Below are 18,125 nucleotides of genomic sequence, written 5' to 3'. Positions count from 1 at the left end.
GTTCTGGATGGAACTACACACCCCCTAAAGAAGCAGGTGCATAGTCTGGGGGGGACTCCTTGATACATCTTTGTCATCAGGGGTGCAGGTGGCTTCTATGGCTAGGAACACTTTTTTCCAGCTATTGTGAATACAATCTTTCTTGGACCCTGATAGTCTGACCACAGTTTTGCATGCTCTGGTATCCTCCTACCTTGATTATTGCAATGTGTTCTACACAGGGCTGCCCTTTAATATAACCTGGAAACTTCTGCTAAAGTACAGATTGGCACTGGTGTATAACTACCTAGCAAATAATTTTGCGGGATCTGCATTGGCTGCCTATGTGCTACTGGGCCATTTTGATGATGTTTTGACATTATCTGTCAATTTATTGTATTTTACTCTTTCTATTTCAATGCCTATATTGCATAAATCTTGTTGGATTTTTTGGAAACTGTTTTGTGATATTTCTTCTTGATGAAAAGTGGTAAACAAAGAGTTGAATAATAAATAAACCCAACGGTGATGACCTTAAACCAAGGAAACACAGTGATGAAAAAGGATCAAAATGTTTTCAAAATGTGGTACCTTGAAACCACAGTAAGTTCAAGAAAGTCATCCCTAATTTTCTCCTAGTGATGAGGCACTGCATGGTTCAAAGATAGTCTTGAGACTCTAATGTCTGAAGTTCTTAAAACAGATATCTTGTTATTAGCCCCCTCTACATTATTGGAAAGGACATCAAAGGCATTAGATCAGCATTTGAATGTCTGGTCCTTTTGTTAACTGAATTAAAATAAATATATTGAAGTTGCAACAGTATGTTAAGTTACAGTAGTCGGTGGTTTAGATATTGGAAGGTGTGGGATTTAACTGAGTCGTTTCAGGTGCTTGAAACATTTGGGTGAACAACTATTGCCAGAAAGATGGTGCAGCAGTTCAATTGAGCTCTGCTGAAAACATAAGAACCCTGCTGGATCAGGCCAATGGCCCATCTAGTCCTGCATCCTTTTCTCACAGTAGTCAACCGCCTGCAAGCAGGTCCTGAGTGCAACAGCTCTGCAATATCCTCCTTCAGGTGAGGCAAGCAGAACTCTACGCGATATTCCAAGTGTGGTTGCACCATAGATTTGTATAATAGCATTACAATTTTGGCAGTTTTATTTTCATTTACATTGAAATGGCTTAATTCCAAGGGGGGTGGTCTAATAATGTAAACATGTTTAACCTTCACTGTATATATTTATATATAATATTGTTATTAGTGCACTGGATCCAAAGAGAAAGTTTTTAGCTGATTATTATTCACCGCAAGTTCACTTGCTTTCATCTCTATATGAGGAAATTGCTGATAGTCTGAAACTTGACAAGTGGAAAATTCTGCTGAATTATACAAGTGCTTTTTAGGCCTGAGAGGAAGCTTTTGTCATAAGTAATATTATGTAACTTACAATAATTTAATGAAATTTTATAGTATTAGTCATATATTTGGGACAGAGGAGCCAAACATTTTACATACTCTTAAGTAAGATCAAGAGTAAAAAAGCAGATACTCAATTGAATGTAACCCTATTTGGACCTTGTAATCCCCCACACAATTAGAATCACATGAATCTACAAGGTGAAAGCAAGTATCTGCAGTGAGGTGCCTACTGTACTTTTGTAGGTTCCTCACATGAAGACCGGGGTTCTAAATAGAATAGGGAGCCAATATGAGTAGAAAAGGCGCTCTTGTTCAGAAGTTATGCTTCCAACTCATGGGGGGATGGTAATGGTAATGGCGTGAGTGAAACTAGCATACTTGACCCTGTTCTCCCTCATCACATAAGGGATTAAACACCTGAACTGAGCTTCTAACACCAGTGTATCCCAGGAAAACTGTACATAGATGACATTGTGAACTTTGACAAATTCCTTAGGAAAAATGTAGTGATATGTGTCAGGGAATGTGTCTTCTGCAGTAACACTATATCCCCTTCCACACAGAAGCTAGAAACTGCAAAATAAGATAAGCATCCTGTCGATCACATAGCCAGCCTACCACACTCCAGGTCTGATCAACCTACATAAGGCTTCAGTTGACTCCAACTCCCTGCAGAGACAACATCTTCTGGAGCTGCCTTAAGAGGGGAACACTTTAACCAGCAGCACCTTCTTGAAGTTGTCCAAGGTCCTGTTCTTGTCTATGCTCTGCTTAGACCAGACTCTGCATACTTCCCTTGCGAGCCTCAAGCTCCCACAGAACTGGATAGGGTTCTGCAGGGCTCTATTGTTTATAGCTGTTTAGTCAACTTATAGACTGCTTACTATATATAAAATATGTCAAAGCTGTGAAAGATTCTAAAACAAAGAGTCAAGTTGTCCAGTTCATATCCCATGCTATTTAACATCTCTGTGAAACCGAATTTGGTCTGAGGTGTCACCAGTATCCAGATGAAACCCAGACTAATCTCTCTTTTTGTGGCTGTCCTGAAACAGTGCTTGGGTACCGCAATGAACTGGAGGAGCCCGAACAAGCTGAGACTCGGTTCAGACAAGACTGAAGTATTGTTGGCTGGTGATTCATCCCCCCCAAGATAATGACCTTCAGCCTGTTCTAGATGGAATTGCACTCTTTCAAACTGATCAGATTCACAGTGTGGGGATGTTTATTGATCCATCACTGTCAGTAGAGGCTAATGAGGTCTCTGTGGCTTGAAATGTCTTTTGTCAGCTTTGACTGATATGCCAGCTGCAAAGTTACCTGAAGGCACTGTGGGTGGTGGTTCCTGAGTTCAGATAATTGGTCAGTTGCCTGCTTCAGATGGGGTCGTACTCCCTCTGAAAGAGCAGGTTCATAATCTGGGGGTGCTGCTGGATCCATCTTTGTTGCTAGAAGCCCAGGTAACCTCCGTGGCTAGGAGTGCCTTTTACCAGCTTCGGCTGGTAAGACAGCTGCGGCCATTTCTGGACTGGGATAGCCTGACCACTGTTGTCCACACACTGGTAACCTCCAGACTGGATTACTGTAATGCGCTCTATATGGGGCTGCCCTTGAGGTTGGTCCGGAAGCTGCAGCTGGTGCACAATGCAGTGGCGACACTGCTCATTGGGGCAGGGTATCGCCAACATGTCACCCCGCTGCTGAAAGAATTGCATTGGCTGTCCATTTGCTACCGGGCCAAATTCAAGGTTCTAGTTTTGGTGTACAAAGCCCTATACCGCTTGGGACCAGGATACCTGAAAGCCCTCTTATCCCTTATATACCCAGTCGATCACTGTGCTCTGGAGGTGAGGGCCTTCTGCAGATACCATCTTATCAGTCGGCTGTTCTGCACAACTTAGGAAATGGACGTTTAGTGTGGCGGCACCTACCCTGTAGAATTCCCTCCCGTTAAATATTAGACAGGAGCAATCTGTTATCTTTTCTGCACCTACTGAAGACCTTCCTCTTTCAACAAGCCTTTTAAGTTGACACCTCATCCCAGTCTGTGTTGAAATTGCTTTTTAATGTTTTTAAACTTTCTTTTATTTTGAAAAAAAAGTCTTTAACATTTTTTTAAAGACTGTTTTTAAAGGATGTTCTGTTTTAATGTATTTTAAAGTCTGTTTTTATGATGTTTTAAAGTGTTTTCAGTGCTTTTGGTTGCACAGCTGAGCTCCTGCTGGGAGGAAGGGTGGGATATAAATAAATAAATAAATAAGGTAGCTTGGCTACAAATACAACTATCCATGCTCTCATAACCTCCTGTGGAGACTCCTCCAATGTGTTTTATCCGGCGTTATCTTTTAAAATGGGCTAAAGAAGTGCAGTTGGTCCAAAACGGATCTGCAGGAATAGAACAATTTCACCATATTGTGCCTGCATACTGTGAGTTACACTGGTGGCTCAGTCTGTTTCTGTGCCCAATTTAAAGTGTTGGTTTTAAATTTTGAAGCCATAAATGCCTTGTGTTCTGAATTACTGCCTTCTCCTATATGCATCTATCCAAACCTTATCTGCTTCAGAAGCCCTGATCCAGGTGCATCTGCCAAATGAAGTAAGATGAATAACCATCAGGCAGAGAGAGGGCCTTCCTGGTAATAGTACCTCAGTAATGGAACAGCTTTCCCAGATAGGCTCACGTTGCACTATTGTAGTGGTCTGGCTCTCAATTTTTAAATATCTGTTTTTCATCTTGGGTGTGATGTGTGCTCTGTTTTTGTTGTATGTTTTCTTGTATAGTTGCATTTTTTTAAAAAAATTGTAACCAACCAGAGAAGTTTGTGTTATGGGGTGACATACAAATGCAACAAACAAACATAAGAACATAAGAAGAGCCTGCTGGATCAGGCCAGTGGCCCATCTAGTCCAGCATCCTGTTCTCACAGTGGCCAACAAATAGTTGAAAAGACCAGAGCGATGTAGGAAGCATGGACAGGCATGAATGGCTGCAGTTACTAACATAAGATCCACAGCTGTGAAGCAATTTACTGTGAGCAGGGGCAGCTGCACAACGTTTGAAGGATGGGGAACCATGACCTTTGCAATGACTGTCCAGACTTTGCAAGGAATTTTGAAACTATGTAATGTGGTACTGACTTTCCCATGACAAAATCCAGAAGCAGAGCCGTAATCAAGGACACCACCTGGGATGAAGTGCAGACTTCACCAGCTGTTCACAGTATGTTCAGGGACATATTCTGAACATAAACAGTTGTTCAGGATAATAGGAACACAACTGTACTCGTAATACAGGTATTTTAAACAAGATGGTTGCCCTTGGTTTACAGATTAAGGGTAGAAAGACACTAACTGTTCTGCTGGTTCAAGTGCATCTCCATCTCTCTCTTCTGAAAACGGGGGACACAAAACTAATCAAACCCCACCCTTTTTTTACTGTAAAACCTGGTGGGAGCAGCTTGAGTGTGTTTTTTCCTAAAATTTAGCTTCAAAGAGATTTCACAACTGATCAGCAAATCAACCTGTTCTCCCTCCAGGTGTGGCTAATGGAAACGCTTTGATCTAGCAACTAGTGTGTTTACAGCCTAATACTCTACACATTGGAGTTACACAGTGAGAATTAATTTAATTATGTTTATTTATTTATTTATTTATTGCATTTGTAGACTGCCCCATAGCCAAACCTCTCTGGGCAGTGTACAACAGCTAAAAACATTAAAAACAAATATACAAATTAAAAACACATTTTAAAAAAACACTTTAAAAACACATGCTAAAATGCCTAGGAGAAGAGGAAAGTCTTGATCTGGCACTGAAAAGATAACAGTGTTGGCACCAGGCACACCTCATCAAGAAGATCATTCCGTAATTTGGGTGCCACCACTGAGAAGGCCCTCTCCCTTGTTGCCACCCTCCGAGCTTCCCTTGGAGTAGGCACCCGGAGGAGGGCCTTCGATGTTGATCATAGATGTTGAGTGCAGATGCACTTCTGGACTGAATAACAATCAAATACTAAATCATTCCAAAACACAACAATACAACAAATAACTTGATTACATAAACATTGTAAAATTTAAAGTCATCATAAAACAAACTCTCAGTCAATTAAAACATATCAATTAAGGACAAACATAATAAACCTGACAATTCAAAAATGCAAGAAAACAGTTTCATCACCCCAGCACAGATGTTACATTCTGTTGGCTGTTGTCACTGTTGCTGCCAGGAATGGGTCCACTTCTTTCATCCCTGTCCCAAACGCCAGCCAGAGACGTCACAAGGAACTGCTCAGACCGAGCTCAGGTGCTGCTGGTCTGGAAATCAGGGTTAGCATAATATCCCTTTACCAGCACTCGCCAGAAAAGTTCCATTGCACTTAAAGGGCCATTAGTTCTCAGCAGAGCAGATGTTCTAGGAGCAAGATGGCCAGACAGGGAGTAGGGGAAATAGTCTGTCACCCCAGCTCAGAAATTACAGCCTCTGCTGGTTGCTGTTCGCCAAAGTTGTTATATGTTGTTGCTATATGTAAGTTGTTAATTTTTCCTTTTCCCTTTCCTTTGATTCTAGCAGTGTTATGATCTTGATTGCCTTTTATATTCAGTGGTTTATGTGTGCTTTTGAGAAATGGGAAATCTAAAGTGTTTCAATATTTACAATATAGATAATCAAACATTTCATTTCCATTTGTACCACATTCTAGACTGCATGCATCAAGCATTTTAAAGTACAAAGATTACACTAAAATATATTTAGCAAAATATCCCAGCTCAACACCGTTCGCTAAAGACTCTTCTGAATATCAGAACAAGCAGAAGTATTATTTACTCAAAGGGTTTCTAAAGTTTCTTTACTCCATTTGTTGTAGGCAAGGAATATAATAATAGACCAATATCATTTTTTTCATTGATAATAATGATGCACTAAACAAAAAGGCAAGTTAGTGATAATAGGCAAACTAGCAGATCACAGGCTATGCATGTGAACAGTTGAACATTTTGCAAGATAGCCCCATCCCTTCCATTCCCATGAGGCAACTTTAAGGATGTAGAACAGAGAACATCCTTGCCAGATTCCTGCTCTTTCTCCTAACATGAAACAAACAAAAGACATTAAATGTTTTTTTAAAAAAAATATAGATTGTGTTGTAACTGTGTAAAAGAATTGCACTACTGTTGTAAGAATGTATTTTTGTATTTTCCCTCTGAAGAGAAAGGCACTTTTTATTCCCATTCTTTCGCTTCTTGCCTGGTACAGTAAATTATCACCACAACCACAACCTCTACCTTATTTTTGGGACTATATGCAAATAGGAACAAGGAGAAGATTCTGACTCATTGTTCACTACTAGAATGCTAAACCAGAATACCCAGAATCCTTTTGTTCACCATTAGGATGAAAGTATGACAGATCCAGTTTGCATAAACAATGATCTTGTATTGTTTTACTCTTGACTCCGATATAGTACTTTTCTTTTCACTGGCCCTAAACTTTATAGACTTCTTGCCTACAAACTAGTTGTACCTTTACCTCCAGCGTGATTGGGAATGCTTTGATTTATCCTTGTTTCATATTTACACAATGTGTACTTAACTTGCATACCTCTAATGTTTTAATTTAAATGTTCTACCACTAAAGCATATTCACAAAGGGTTCAACACTCTCATGGCTCATGCAGGCATAGGATTGAATCCTACATTAAATTAAGGATGTTCATGGAAGAACAATTTACGACTCCCTCTGCAGCCAGTTGCATTCCTTGAGAAACTTTTCTGGGAGCCCCTCCAAGACAATGTTGGGTGTGTGTGTGTGTGTGGTGTGTGTGTGTGACACTGGAGGAGAAAATAACCTCTCCCAATTGGATGGAGGCTGATTATTATATCTAACAATCACCAACCTTAGTAAAGGACGTCCCTCAACTCACTGGACGTTGAGTCCATTTCATTGTAAAGGTAAAGGTGTCCCTGCACTTATCGTGCGAGTCGTTTCCGACTCTTAGGGTGACATCTTGCGACGTTTACTAGGCAGACCGTATGTATGGGGTGGGATTGCCAGTTCCTTCCCCAGCATTTTACCATGACCAAATCTGAGTTAAACTTGTCTATAAAGATAGGTTTGCAAATTCTCCAGTTATAGAGACTCATGACGTTATCAAGCAAATGCATTTGAACACTGACAGTTTACAGTTCTTGAACAATGGCATAATGGCTGCTATTATACGATCATGCTAGTTTACACTGCAGATCTGGGTGTATATATGGAAAATTTCCAATAATAAGCAAGGTAGGGGGGATCAGGTGGAATCAGTTGAAAAACAGACTCATTTGTCATGCAAATCATCTATGAAGCAAGGACATTAAAGACAACAATAGAACAAATAAGGGACAGCACAAGGATACAATCACATTTATTTATACTATGGCTTTCCAAAATGTTCAAGATTTTTCACAATCACAATAACCTGAGTATCAACCACCTAGGTCAGAGACAATAGTACAGTTAGCATGAGATTTCTTTCCACAAACGTTGGGTTGTCAACTCTAGACAGGGCCAATGTCAGCATAATCAGGCACCTGTTGAGGTCTACCTTATTGCAAGGGAATCGCTGCTGAACCCTAAAGCCTCTGGGCCCTGCTGCTCTTCCTTCCTTTTAGCTGATGCTGCCTGTTCATCTGCCCCCTTGAAGCACAGAAGCAGTGACAAGTTTAAGGAGACAGAGTAGCATCCTCTACTTGCCTTCTACTCTCCCTCTGGGTGGTTATGTGATTTGGGCCCAGAGGAAAAGGGTGTGTGAATGGGCAGTGGGGGCTAGGGAGGGAAGTACCTGTCAATTTCAGTTCTCTCAGTTTCTAATTTTCCCAATCTTAAATTCAGTTCACATTTCTGCAGCAATTTGCAATTATAAAAAAAAATCCTCATTAATATTCTCCAGTATTTCTCCTAATAAACACATTTTTGAAGGCAGTTTTGAGTAATGTACACATTTTACAAGCAATTTCTCATAGTGAGCCTGACCACTGTTGCAATGATGCGGCCAGCAACGTTTCCTCTCGACCCTTGCCCTTCTTGGCTTATTAAAGCTTGCCAAGGGGGGGTTGACCAAGTGGATCCAGAGTGTGGTCAACGCATCATTGTGGGAGGGAGTGGTTCCAGCCACCTTGAAAGAGGCGGTGATCCAACTACTCCTGAAAAAGCCCACCCTGGACCCATTGGTTTGTGACAACTACTGATCGTTTGCAAATACCCCCTTTTTAGGAAAGGTGATTGAGAGGGTTGTGGCGCAGCAATTGTAAGTACTCTTGGATGAAACAGTTTATCTTGACCCATCCCAGTCTGGGTTCAGGCCTGGTTATGGGACCGAATCAGCCTTGGTTGCCCTGATGGATGACTATCAGGAGAAGGACAGGGGGAGTGTGACCCTGTTATTCTTACTTGCTCTCTCAGCGACTTTTGACACCATTGACCATGGTATCCTTCTGGGCCAACTTGGTGAGATGGGTATTGGAGGAACTGTTTTACAGTGGTTCCGATCCTATCTCCAAGATCATTGTCAGAGAATAGCATTGGATGACTGTCTTTCGGCCCCCTGGCAGTTGTGCTATGGGGTGCCGCAGGGTACCATCTTGTCCCCCATGCTGTTTAACATCTATATGAAGCCCTTGGGAGCGGTCATCAGGAGATTTGGGACGAGGTATCAGCAGTATGCTGACGATACCCAGCTCTATTTCTCTGTAACATCTCAATCGGGAGGGGCAGTGCAAGCCCTGGACCGTTGCCTGGACTCGGTAGTGGGCTGGATGAGGGCCAATAAACTGAGTCTGAATCCTAGCAAGATGGAGGCATTGTAGGTTGATGGTTCCCAAGTTCGGATGATTGGTCAGTTGCCTGCTTTGGATCGGGTCGTACTCCCTCTGAAAGAGCAGGTTCGTAGTCTGGGGGTGCTCCTGGATTCATCTTTGTTGCTAGAGGCCCAGGTAACCTCCGTGGCTAGGACTGCCTTTTACCAGCTTCGACTGCTAAGACAGCTGCGGCCGTTTCTGGACCAGGATAGCCTGACCACTGTTGTCCATGTACTGGTAACCTCCAAGCTGGATTACTGTAATGCGTTCAATTTATTATTTATTTTATTTATTTAAAATATTTCTATCCTGCCCTTCTACCCTATAATAGGGCACTCAGGGCGGTTTACAAAAATAAAATCAAGCACGTACATAATAAAATTGTAAACAATAAAATCACAAAAACATTAAAATAAAATCATAAAAGGTATAAAATCATAAAATCAGTGTCAGGCTCTATGTGGGGCTGCCCTTGAGGTTCGTCTGGAAGTTGCAGCTGGTGCAAAATGCAGCGGCGAGACTGCTCACTGGGGCAGGGTATTGCCAACATGTCACCCCGCTGCTGAAAGAATTGCACTGGCTGCCCATTTGCTACCAGGCCAAGTTCAAGGTTCTAGTTCTGGTGTACAAAGTCCTATGCAGCTTGGGACCAGGATACCTGTAAGACCGTCTTACCCCTTATATACCCAGTCAATCACTGTGCTCTGCAGGTGAGGCCCCACTGAGATACCATCTTATCAGGAGGTCCGTTTTGCACAACATAAGAAAAAGACCTTTAGTGTGGTGGCACCTACCCTGGGGAATTCCCTCCACTTAAATATTAAGCAGGCCCCATCTCTGTTATCTTTTCGGCGCCTATTGAAGACTCCTCTTTCAACAAGTCTTTTAAGTGAAGGCCTATCCCAGTCTGCGTCTGTGTTGGAATTGCTTTTAATATTTTTTTAAAAACCTTTTTTTCCCTAAACAGTATGTTTTTTTTTAACCCTTTTTATTTAAGATGTTTTAAAAACTTTTTTAAAGAATGTTTTTAAAGTTGTTTTGTTTTAATGTATTTTAAGGTCTGTTTTTATGATGTTTTAAAGTGTTTTTAGTGCATTTGTTTGCCGCCCTGGGCTCCTGATGGGAGGAAGGGCGGGATATAAATAAATAAATAAATAATATAATACATTTTATGTTATTTTCACTAATATCTTCATTTTTATATACATTTTCCCCTAACAGATACATTTTTGTAAACATTGTTTGGCAGAAAACTGCCCTGCAAAATTTGGGTAAGTGAGAATTTCAAAAGATGTCTGTTTCAGTTCTCATATTGTTTTGAATGTGATAGATTGTGCTTGAAATGCAAACTGAATTGAATTTCTCCCCCATCCCTAGTGGTGACAATGGAGAGGATTAGGTGGGTCATCACAGGGGAGCCCACTGAGTGCATCTTGCTGCATGCCCCCCTCCAAATCCTGGAGCTAGCACTAACTGTAGTGCTAAACTGATGTTCCTACACAGCATCACATATAGCTACATATATTTCATAGATATGCAACAAACAGAAATGGTTACACAATAAGCTACCAATAAAACAGCACCTCAAGAAGAATACCCCACAGCCCTTAACCATTAAACAAACTGAACCATATTATATAATTAGAAATACTTAAACTCTGCATCAACAGCCCCTCCCACTCACCCCAACATTGCTTTTCTTCTTCTGGCACCTATTAGTGTCTTAAGTAAACAGCTGTCTTCCCACATGCTGGCCAGAGCCAAAATAAGCTACCCCTCCAGATGTGGACACCCAGACACAAACACACTGCTTCTCTCTCACAATCTCTTTCCTCTGTAATCTGAGATACGTTCAAGAGAAACTGGGTACTGTTCTGGATACTGCATTGGAAATGCTTGCCTGCACAGTCTGGCATAGAGAAGGCTACTGTTCTTTTTTTCTTCTTTTAAAAAATTCTGCTCTTGGCAAATGTTTGTTTTTCTAACTCGTTCCCAGAAATCTCTGGGGGTCTCCAGAAAGGAGTAATTACTGCATTACCTTGGCCTTAGCCACAATGTCAACCTTGTTAGGCCTGTTCTGTGGAGACAGCCAGATTCAAACACCTGCTGCTGCTGCATTTATATGATAAGCTTCATAGTTTGTTAACATAAACCTGATCCTGCTGACCTGAAAGAGGAAGAAAAAGGATGAGAGGTGGAAGGGAAGGATAACTCAAAGATCTCATGAGCCTCCTCAGCCTGAAAATGGAAGATTCCTTCCCCATGCAGTTTCCCTACTGCTAGTCTTCTTATTTCATGCAAAAATGCTTTGAAGGGTTGGTTTTCTCCCTGTAGTTTTGCAAGCAGATGTGGAAGAGGCTACGACTCCCATACTTTATGAGGGATTAGCCAATAAGCACAGGATCAATTAGGGAATTGTTGTAGTTCAGGCTGCATATGGGGCTTTCCAAAGCAGACAGACTTGTTGGCATGGTGGCATCCACTGAAAGCTGACTTAATAATGCAGTCCATTTGTTAACAGGAAGAGGGAAGAGATGCTGGGGGCTAAGAATGACTTAAAGCAGGAGATGAAAAATTGCAGGGGAGAGGTGGAAATCTACATTTGGTTCTTGTGCCACAAAGGCTGCCTATTTTGTCCAGTAAAGAGGAAATGAAATAATTCTCCCACCCACTCTAACACATAGATAATACACACGAGCCTGTCCTCCTTCCATAATTGATGGCAATTAAACAGAAATAACCTCCAATTTCCATTGTGCTTAAGGCCTAAAAAAAAAGTGAATAAAGGACAATTTGGGGAAAGTTGAAAGAGAATATCCCTTAATATATTCTTTATTTCACATGCTATGTTTAACATGTAGCAACACTAGCAAATGATAATAAATATTTGTTTGGTAAGTAGAAGCAGTGGTTCAGCCCAAAGAGTGTGCCTTCTTGGTTTAGAGAAAAGGGGAAAAAATGAACAGAGTTGATTTCAACACATAAATCAGGCACACAAAATATCCCTGCATTTAAATCAGATGGGCATATTTAACTCTGAAATGGTAAAAGCTCTGTTACAAAGCAGTTATTTTTTTGGGGGGGGGGAAATAGATCCACCTGAAAAATGATACATAACCTTGGGCAATATTTAACTAGCACGTCCTACCAGTGCAAGGATTTCTGCTTGTGCTACAGGTCTTCCCCCTCCCCCTCCCCATGCACACCCTATACTCTTCCCAAATAGGACGTCACATGTGGTGGCAGTAGCAGTGGGATACGAACAACAGAGAATCCAGATACGAACACAGGAGAATACGTCACAGGTGTTGGCTGTAGCAGTGAGATACGAATACTAGAGAATCCCTACCAGTGGTGTGGCAAACAGAAATAACAAAACAAGATTACTTGTGAGAGTGACTGGCAAAGAGTGTGTGGCAAAGAGTGAGTGAACTCAAACACCATGGCTGAATATATAAAAATGAAAAGAGAGGAGCTGGTGGAGAAGTGCGTAACATTCAATTTACTTCACGAGGGTAAAGGGGTAGATGAATTGAGGGTAGCACTTATAGGATTTGCAACTGCCCAGCAAAAACAACCTGTCAGGGAAGAGACCCCAGAAGGATATTTAAGCAATCCCGCTTATATAGAGTATTTGAGAGAGAAGTTGAGGAGGGAGACTGAGGAAAAAGATAAGCAGAGGGAGTTGGAAGCTGAGAGATTGAGGATGGAAGCTGATGGGAAAGATAAACAGCGAGAGTTAGAAATTGAGAAGTTGAAGATGGAAACTGAGAGAATGCTAGATGATTGGCTGAGTGTTTAAAATGGCTGAACGTATAAAAGGAAGAGGGAGAGTGGAATCTGGGGGGGAGAAGAGAACTGAGTGGGTTGCTTGGTGGGGTTTAGAGAGTTGTTTACCAGGAGGGAGGTGGAGTTCGGATTAGTATTGAGTAAAACCATATGCTTATGTGCCTTAAGAAGAAATCTTGTTAATCTTGTTAGCTTTGTTATCTGTAATAAATACTTAATTTGGTTTACCAAAGGCCTGATCCTTGGCTGGGGTTTCACAGACCAGAAGGGAGGGTAAGGTAATGACCAAGGCTGAAGGGGAACTGTAACAAATGGTGGCAGCGGTGAAGAGAATAACAATACCAGTATTCAGAGTCTCTGGGAATACTAGTATTGGGACGTTACTGGTGGTTGCCTAGCAGGGGGATCTGTTGAGATCTGTGCTAGAGCGGGGAGAGAAACCATAAGAGAGAGCGGTCCGGACTGGTGGAGTCCCTGGTGGTGCCTACTGACAGGCAGTAACCACGAGCAGGTAGGAACCTGACAGGGAGAGCCAGGGAAGGACGCATCACATGCACCAGAGCATTGGAGGGCATGTGGAGAACAGATCTGGGGGGCACATGGAGGGAAGAAGAGTGGGAGGATGTTCTGTTGTGCAAGCAAATATGCTTGCACTAAGAGAACATTCACACAGCACTATGCTGGGTACAATCCACTGGCTCTCCCCCAATTTTTGTATCCTTTAGTTAAACAATTGCTTATTATGAATATGTAGCAATTTCAATACATGGGATGGGGGGAGCTACATTCTAGTCTTCATTGTACATTTCTGTATTTTATTTACCACTTGAAGAGATACTGATTTGAATGAAGAGAAGGAGCCCAGGAGGCATGATGAAGATAGAAATGAAATTCAAACTCATAGTGTCCTAATATTCTCTAGTAGACGTATGTGTGGGAGAGAGCTCAGTCCATCTGGGCCTCCCTACTAATCACTGTGGACTCAATCACATTCCCTTTGTCACCAGCATTTATGTAAACTGTGAATCTGTGAAGCAAACAAAGGTTTGAAGGCTGAAGAAATGGGCGGACAGGAATCCCTTTATTTGCACTTAATTTATTATGTAAATGAATCCTACTGCATCCTTGCTGGCTCCCATGAGAAAAGAGCTAGTGTGATATTAGCATTGATTACATTTCACTCAATTATGCGTATACTAGTTGGGAGACCTGAATTATATGCACAGTAATGCATGAAATATATGTAATCTGCTATTGTTTTCATATTCTGTATTTTGTAACTTTTGCTGTTTTAACTCTCCAAACAGCCCATGCAACTGAGGGGAGAAGGGGCTACATAGCTTGTTGGTCGCATCATGATCCTTGCTTTGGGAAGGATTGTAGCTCAGTGCATACAACAGGTCCTAGATTTAATCCCTGCCATCTCTAGGTAGAGCTGGAAAATACCCTTTCCTGGAATCCTGGAGAGCTGCTGCCAGTTGGTGTAGATTAACCTTCACCAACCTGGCACTCTCCAGATGTTTTGGGCTACAACTCCCATCAGTCCCAGCCAGCAAAGGCCTTTCATGTGGTAGCTGCCAATTATGGAATACTCTCCCCAGGGAAGCTCAGCTGGTACCAACTTTGACATCTTTTTATCTCCAGGCAAAGACATTTTTATTATCTTGGGCATCCACCCCCCATCTCCAGACCACTCCTTCCTCCATCTGGAGCAAAGACCAAGTCGAGGGTGTGTTGCACTGAGTATCCAGGTGGGCAAAGCTAGGCCAGATAAACTGCTCCTAGCTCACTTACCCAGGTCTCGGTAACGCACACCAAATCAGCACCTTCATCTACGATCAAATCATGGATGAGTGAGGTCTTATTGTGTATGGATCTGGCGTTAAACAACAACATGCACACAGGCCAATGGGCACAGCAGATGAGCAACGAGGAACCCATCCATGAGAGGAGTGGGAGCAAGGAACAAGGCATAGAAAGCCTTGTCCTCGTCTTCTATGGTAATTCACCACCTCCCCATTGCTATACTTCCCTCTACCCATGATCACCGAAATTGGGGTGGCATCACAAGACTATTTTCATTGGGTGGGCAGAGATAAAAACTGGTGGGGGCAGAAGGTTGGGGCATCGGTCATTACAAAAGAGGTTTCTGTGGGGAGAAAGTTTTCTTAGACAACGACAAAAATAAACCCCAACTTATGCATTTTAATTAGGAACAATGATTTGAGAAGTTTACAAAAAAAGCAAATCAAATTAAAATACAATATTTTCCACATGCAAAATACTTATGTAAACTAAATAACAGTGACTAGGAAGTAAATGTATATTATGCAAGTCATTCTACCACAAAGATCTCAACTGTTAATAAAGTCTAATGCACCATGATTTCTCTGAAAACTTTCAGAAGAACTGTTCACTTGAAATTCTTTCAAATATGTCATGTTCAAAAGCCAAGATTACTAACAGGGCTGGCCCCAGGCATGCCGGGGCACTTGGGCACCAGCCTGCCCTGGGCCCTGGCACCTGCACACACACATGCATGCCCCACCTACCTACCTACCTACCTGGCAGGCAGGCAGGCAGGTGGGCGAGGGTGCGGACGAGACAGCGGGTGAGCAGGTAGGGGGGCAAGTGAGCAGGCAGGGGCAGATGAGCAAGCAGGCTGTGGGAGGGCAGGGGCAGATGAGCAAGCAGGCTGTGGGAGGGCAGGGGTAAGGCGAGCGGGCTGTGGGAGGGCGAGCGGGTGAGGAAGCAGGTGGGAAGGCCAGCGGATGAGCAAGCGGGCAGGGGGAAGGCCAACGGGTGAGCGAGCGGGCAGGGGGGAAGGCCAACGGGCGAGCGGGTGGGGGACAGGGTGAGTGAACAGGCGCAGGGGAGGGCAAGTGAGCAGGTGTGGGTGGGCTGGTGAGCAGGTGTGGGTGGGCTGGCGAGCAGGCGGGAAGCTCCCTCCCTGCGATCCATGGCAGGGACCCTGCCACAGAAGGGGAGAGCTACTTCCTCAACCTAGAGAGGGCCCCTGTAGGCTGCAGGGCCCTCAGCCAGGGGCCCACCTGGCTGCCATTTGGTGCTGTCCCTGATGACTATGTTTGTTACCTGAAGACAGCAGAAGAAGCCAATGTGGCTTCACAAAAAGCTCAGAGATGATTTGAAAACAAAAAAGGACACATACAAGATGTAGAAGGAAGGCCAGGCCACAAAGGAAGAGCATAGACATCTAGCACAGAATTGCAGGGATGGTGTCAGGAAAGCTAAAGCTAAGAATGAGCTGAGGTTAGTGAGAGATGCTAAAAGCAACAACCAAGCTTTCTTCAGGTACATCCATAGTAAAAGACAGAGAAAAGAAATGGTGGTACAGCTACTCAATGAAGATGGCAAACTAATAAGAGATGACAAAGAAAAGGCAGAAGTGCTCAATTCGTAGTTTGGCTTAGCCTTCTCTCAGAAGAGGATCTATGACACTTTTGGCAAATGTGAAGTTGAAGGGGCAGGATTGCAGTTTGAGATTGACAGATAAATGGTCAAGGAATACCTAATTACTTTGACCAAGGTCAAATCTCCAGGGCCCGATGAGCTGCATCTTAGAGTATTGAAGGTACTGGCTGAAGAACTGTCAGAATCACTGTCTATTATCTTCGTGAAATCATGGAGGATGGGTGAAGTGCTAGATGACTGAAGGAAGGCTAATGTCCCTATCTTCAAAAAGGCAAAAAGAAGGAACTTAGGAACTACAGACCAGTCAGCCTGACATCAATCAATGGGGAAATCCTGGAGAGGATTATAAAGCAGTCAGTCTGTAAGCACCTTGAAAACAATGCAGTGATTACTAAAAGCTAACATAGATTTATCCACAACAAATCCTGCCAGACTAAACTTATCTCATTTTTTGATTGGGTAACTTCCCTGGTAGACTGTGTGAATGCTGTGGACATAACATATCTTGACTTCAGCAAAGCTTTTGACAAAGTGTCCCATGATATTCTGATTAGCAAGCTAGCTAAATGTGGTCTGGATGGAACAACTATCTGGTATATCCATAGTTGGCTACAGAACTGTACTCAAACAGTGCTTATCAATGGCTCCTTTTCAAACAGCGGGATGGTAATGAGTGGGGTACTGCAGGGCAGCATGACAATGAAACCAATTACTGGTGGTGGGCTCTCCAACACTGAAGGCATTCAAGAGGCAGCTGGACAGCCACCTGTCAGGTATGCTTCAATTTAGATCCCTGCATTGAGCAGGCAGATGGACTCAGTGGACTTATAGGCCCCTTCCAACTCTACTATTCTGTTTCTATGAAGTTTGTTTTTCTCTGATGAACAATTGAATACCTGTATGGTGTCAACACATGTGTCAAAGTTGAGAATGGATTTTCACACACAGCTGCAGAAGCACCAAAGGTGAGTCCTTCAGTATAGAAAGCGTGGAAAGGCTTACTTGTACAGGTACAATGTTTTACTAACCTCATGAACTATGAGTTCAGTTTTCCTGAGGCTGCTGCTTCCTGGAACTAACTACCCTGGTCTTCTTTGCCATGCCAGGAAAGCAATTAAGGGGAGTTTCACTTTAAAAATGTAATTAATACCTATAAACATCACTTTTCACAAGGAAATGGTTGAGAGCATGTCACATATGAACTATACATCTCTCTGAGCTACAGGTGCTAGAATCACTGTACAAGCACAGAATCTGTTCTACAGAAAGGCCCTGGGCCAGCCAGCTAACACTGCTTCAGATGGCTTCACCAGCTAATCTCACCCACCCAATTTTGGTAGTACATTAGTTTGCATGAGAAAAGCTAAATAAGGTGCATTATTGTTTTTCAACTTTTTTGACAAACTAGGGAAGAAATGCCCCCCAGACATGCATGCCCACAAAATATTCCAGCTCCCCATTGCCTGGGCTAAGTTAGTAAGGTCTCATTAGGCTTCTTGGGCCTTGGAGAGCCAGCTCACTCACCTCTCTGCTTCTTCTCAAGTCCTGCCCTGGACCAGGCTTGGCTGCTGCACAGTCTAGGCCCCAAAGGCTAGGCACACCGACCAGATGCACTAATAACGCCCACAACCTCCAGAGGCTGGTTGAGCATTACAGAGAAGGAG

The 18,125-nt window shown here is 42.8% G+C and overlaps 1 protein-coding gene across 7 annotated transcripts in view; it reads right to left on the bottom strand.

Moving 5' to 3' along the window:
- RAD51B (RAD51 paralog B) overlaps positions 1-18,125 on the bottom strand; it is a 560,435-nt gene that overhangs the window by 159,804 nt on the left and 382,506 nt on the right. The window contains exon 11 of one of the 7 annotated variants that reach the window (XM_061611114.1): positions 7,828-9,497. The exons of the other annotated variants lie outside the window; for them this stretch is intronic. Within the exon in view, the coding sequence (XP_061467098.1) occupies positions 9,418-9,497 (80 nt within the window). The 3' untranslated portion in view covers positions 7,828-9,417. Of the gene's footprint in view, positions 1-7,827; positions 9,498-18,125 lie in introns of those variants that run through there. 7 annotated transcript variants of the gene reach the window in all.

This window comes from Rhineura floridana, chromosome 2 (assembly GCF_030035675.1).
Source record: "Rhineura floridana isolate rRhiFlo1 chromosome 2, rRhiFlo1.hap2, whole genome shotgun sequence".
In the NCBI taxonomy this organism is placed as follows: Eukaryota; Metazoa; Chordata; class Lepidosauria; order Squamata; family Rhineuridae; genus Rhineura; species Rhineura floridana.
The sequence above is the reverse complement of the archived record's forward strand: the minus strand, read 5'-3'. Positions and strand labels throughout refer to the sequence as shown.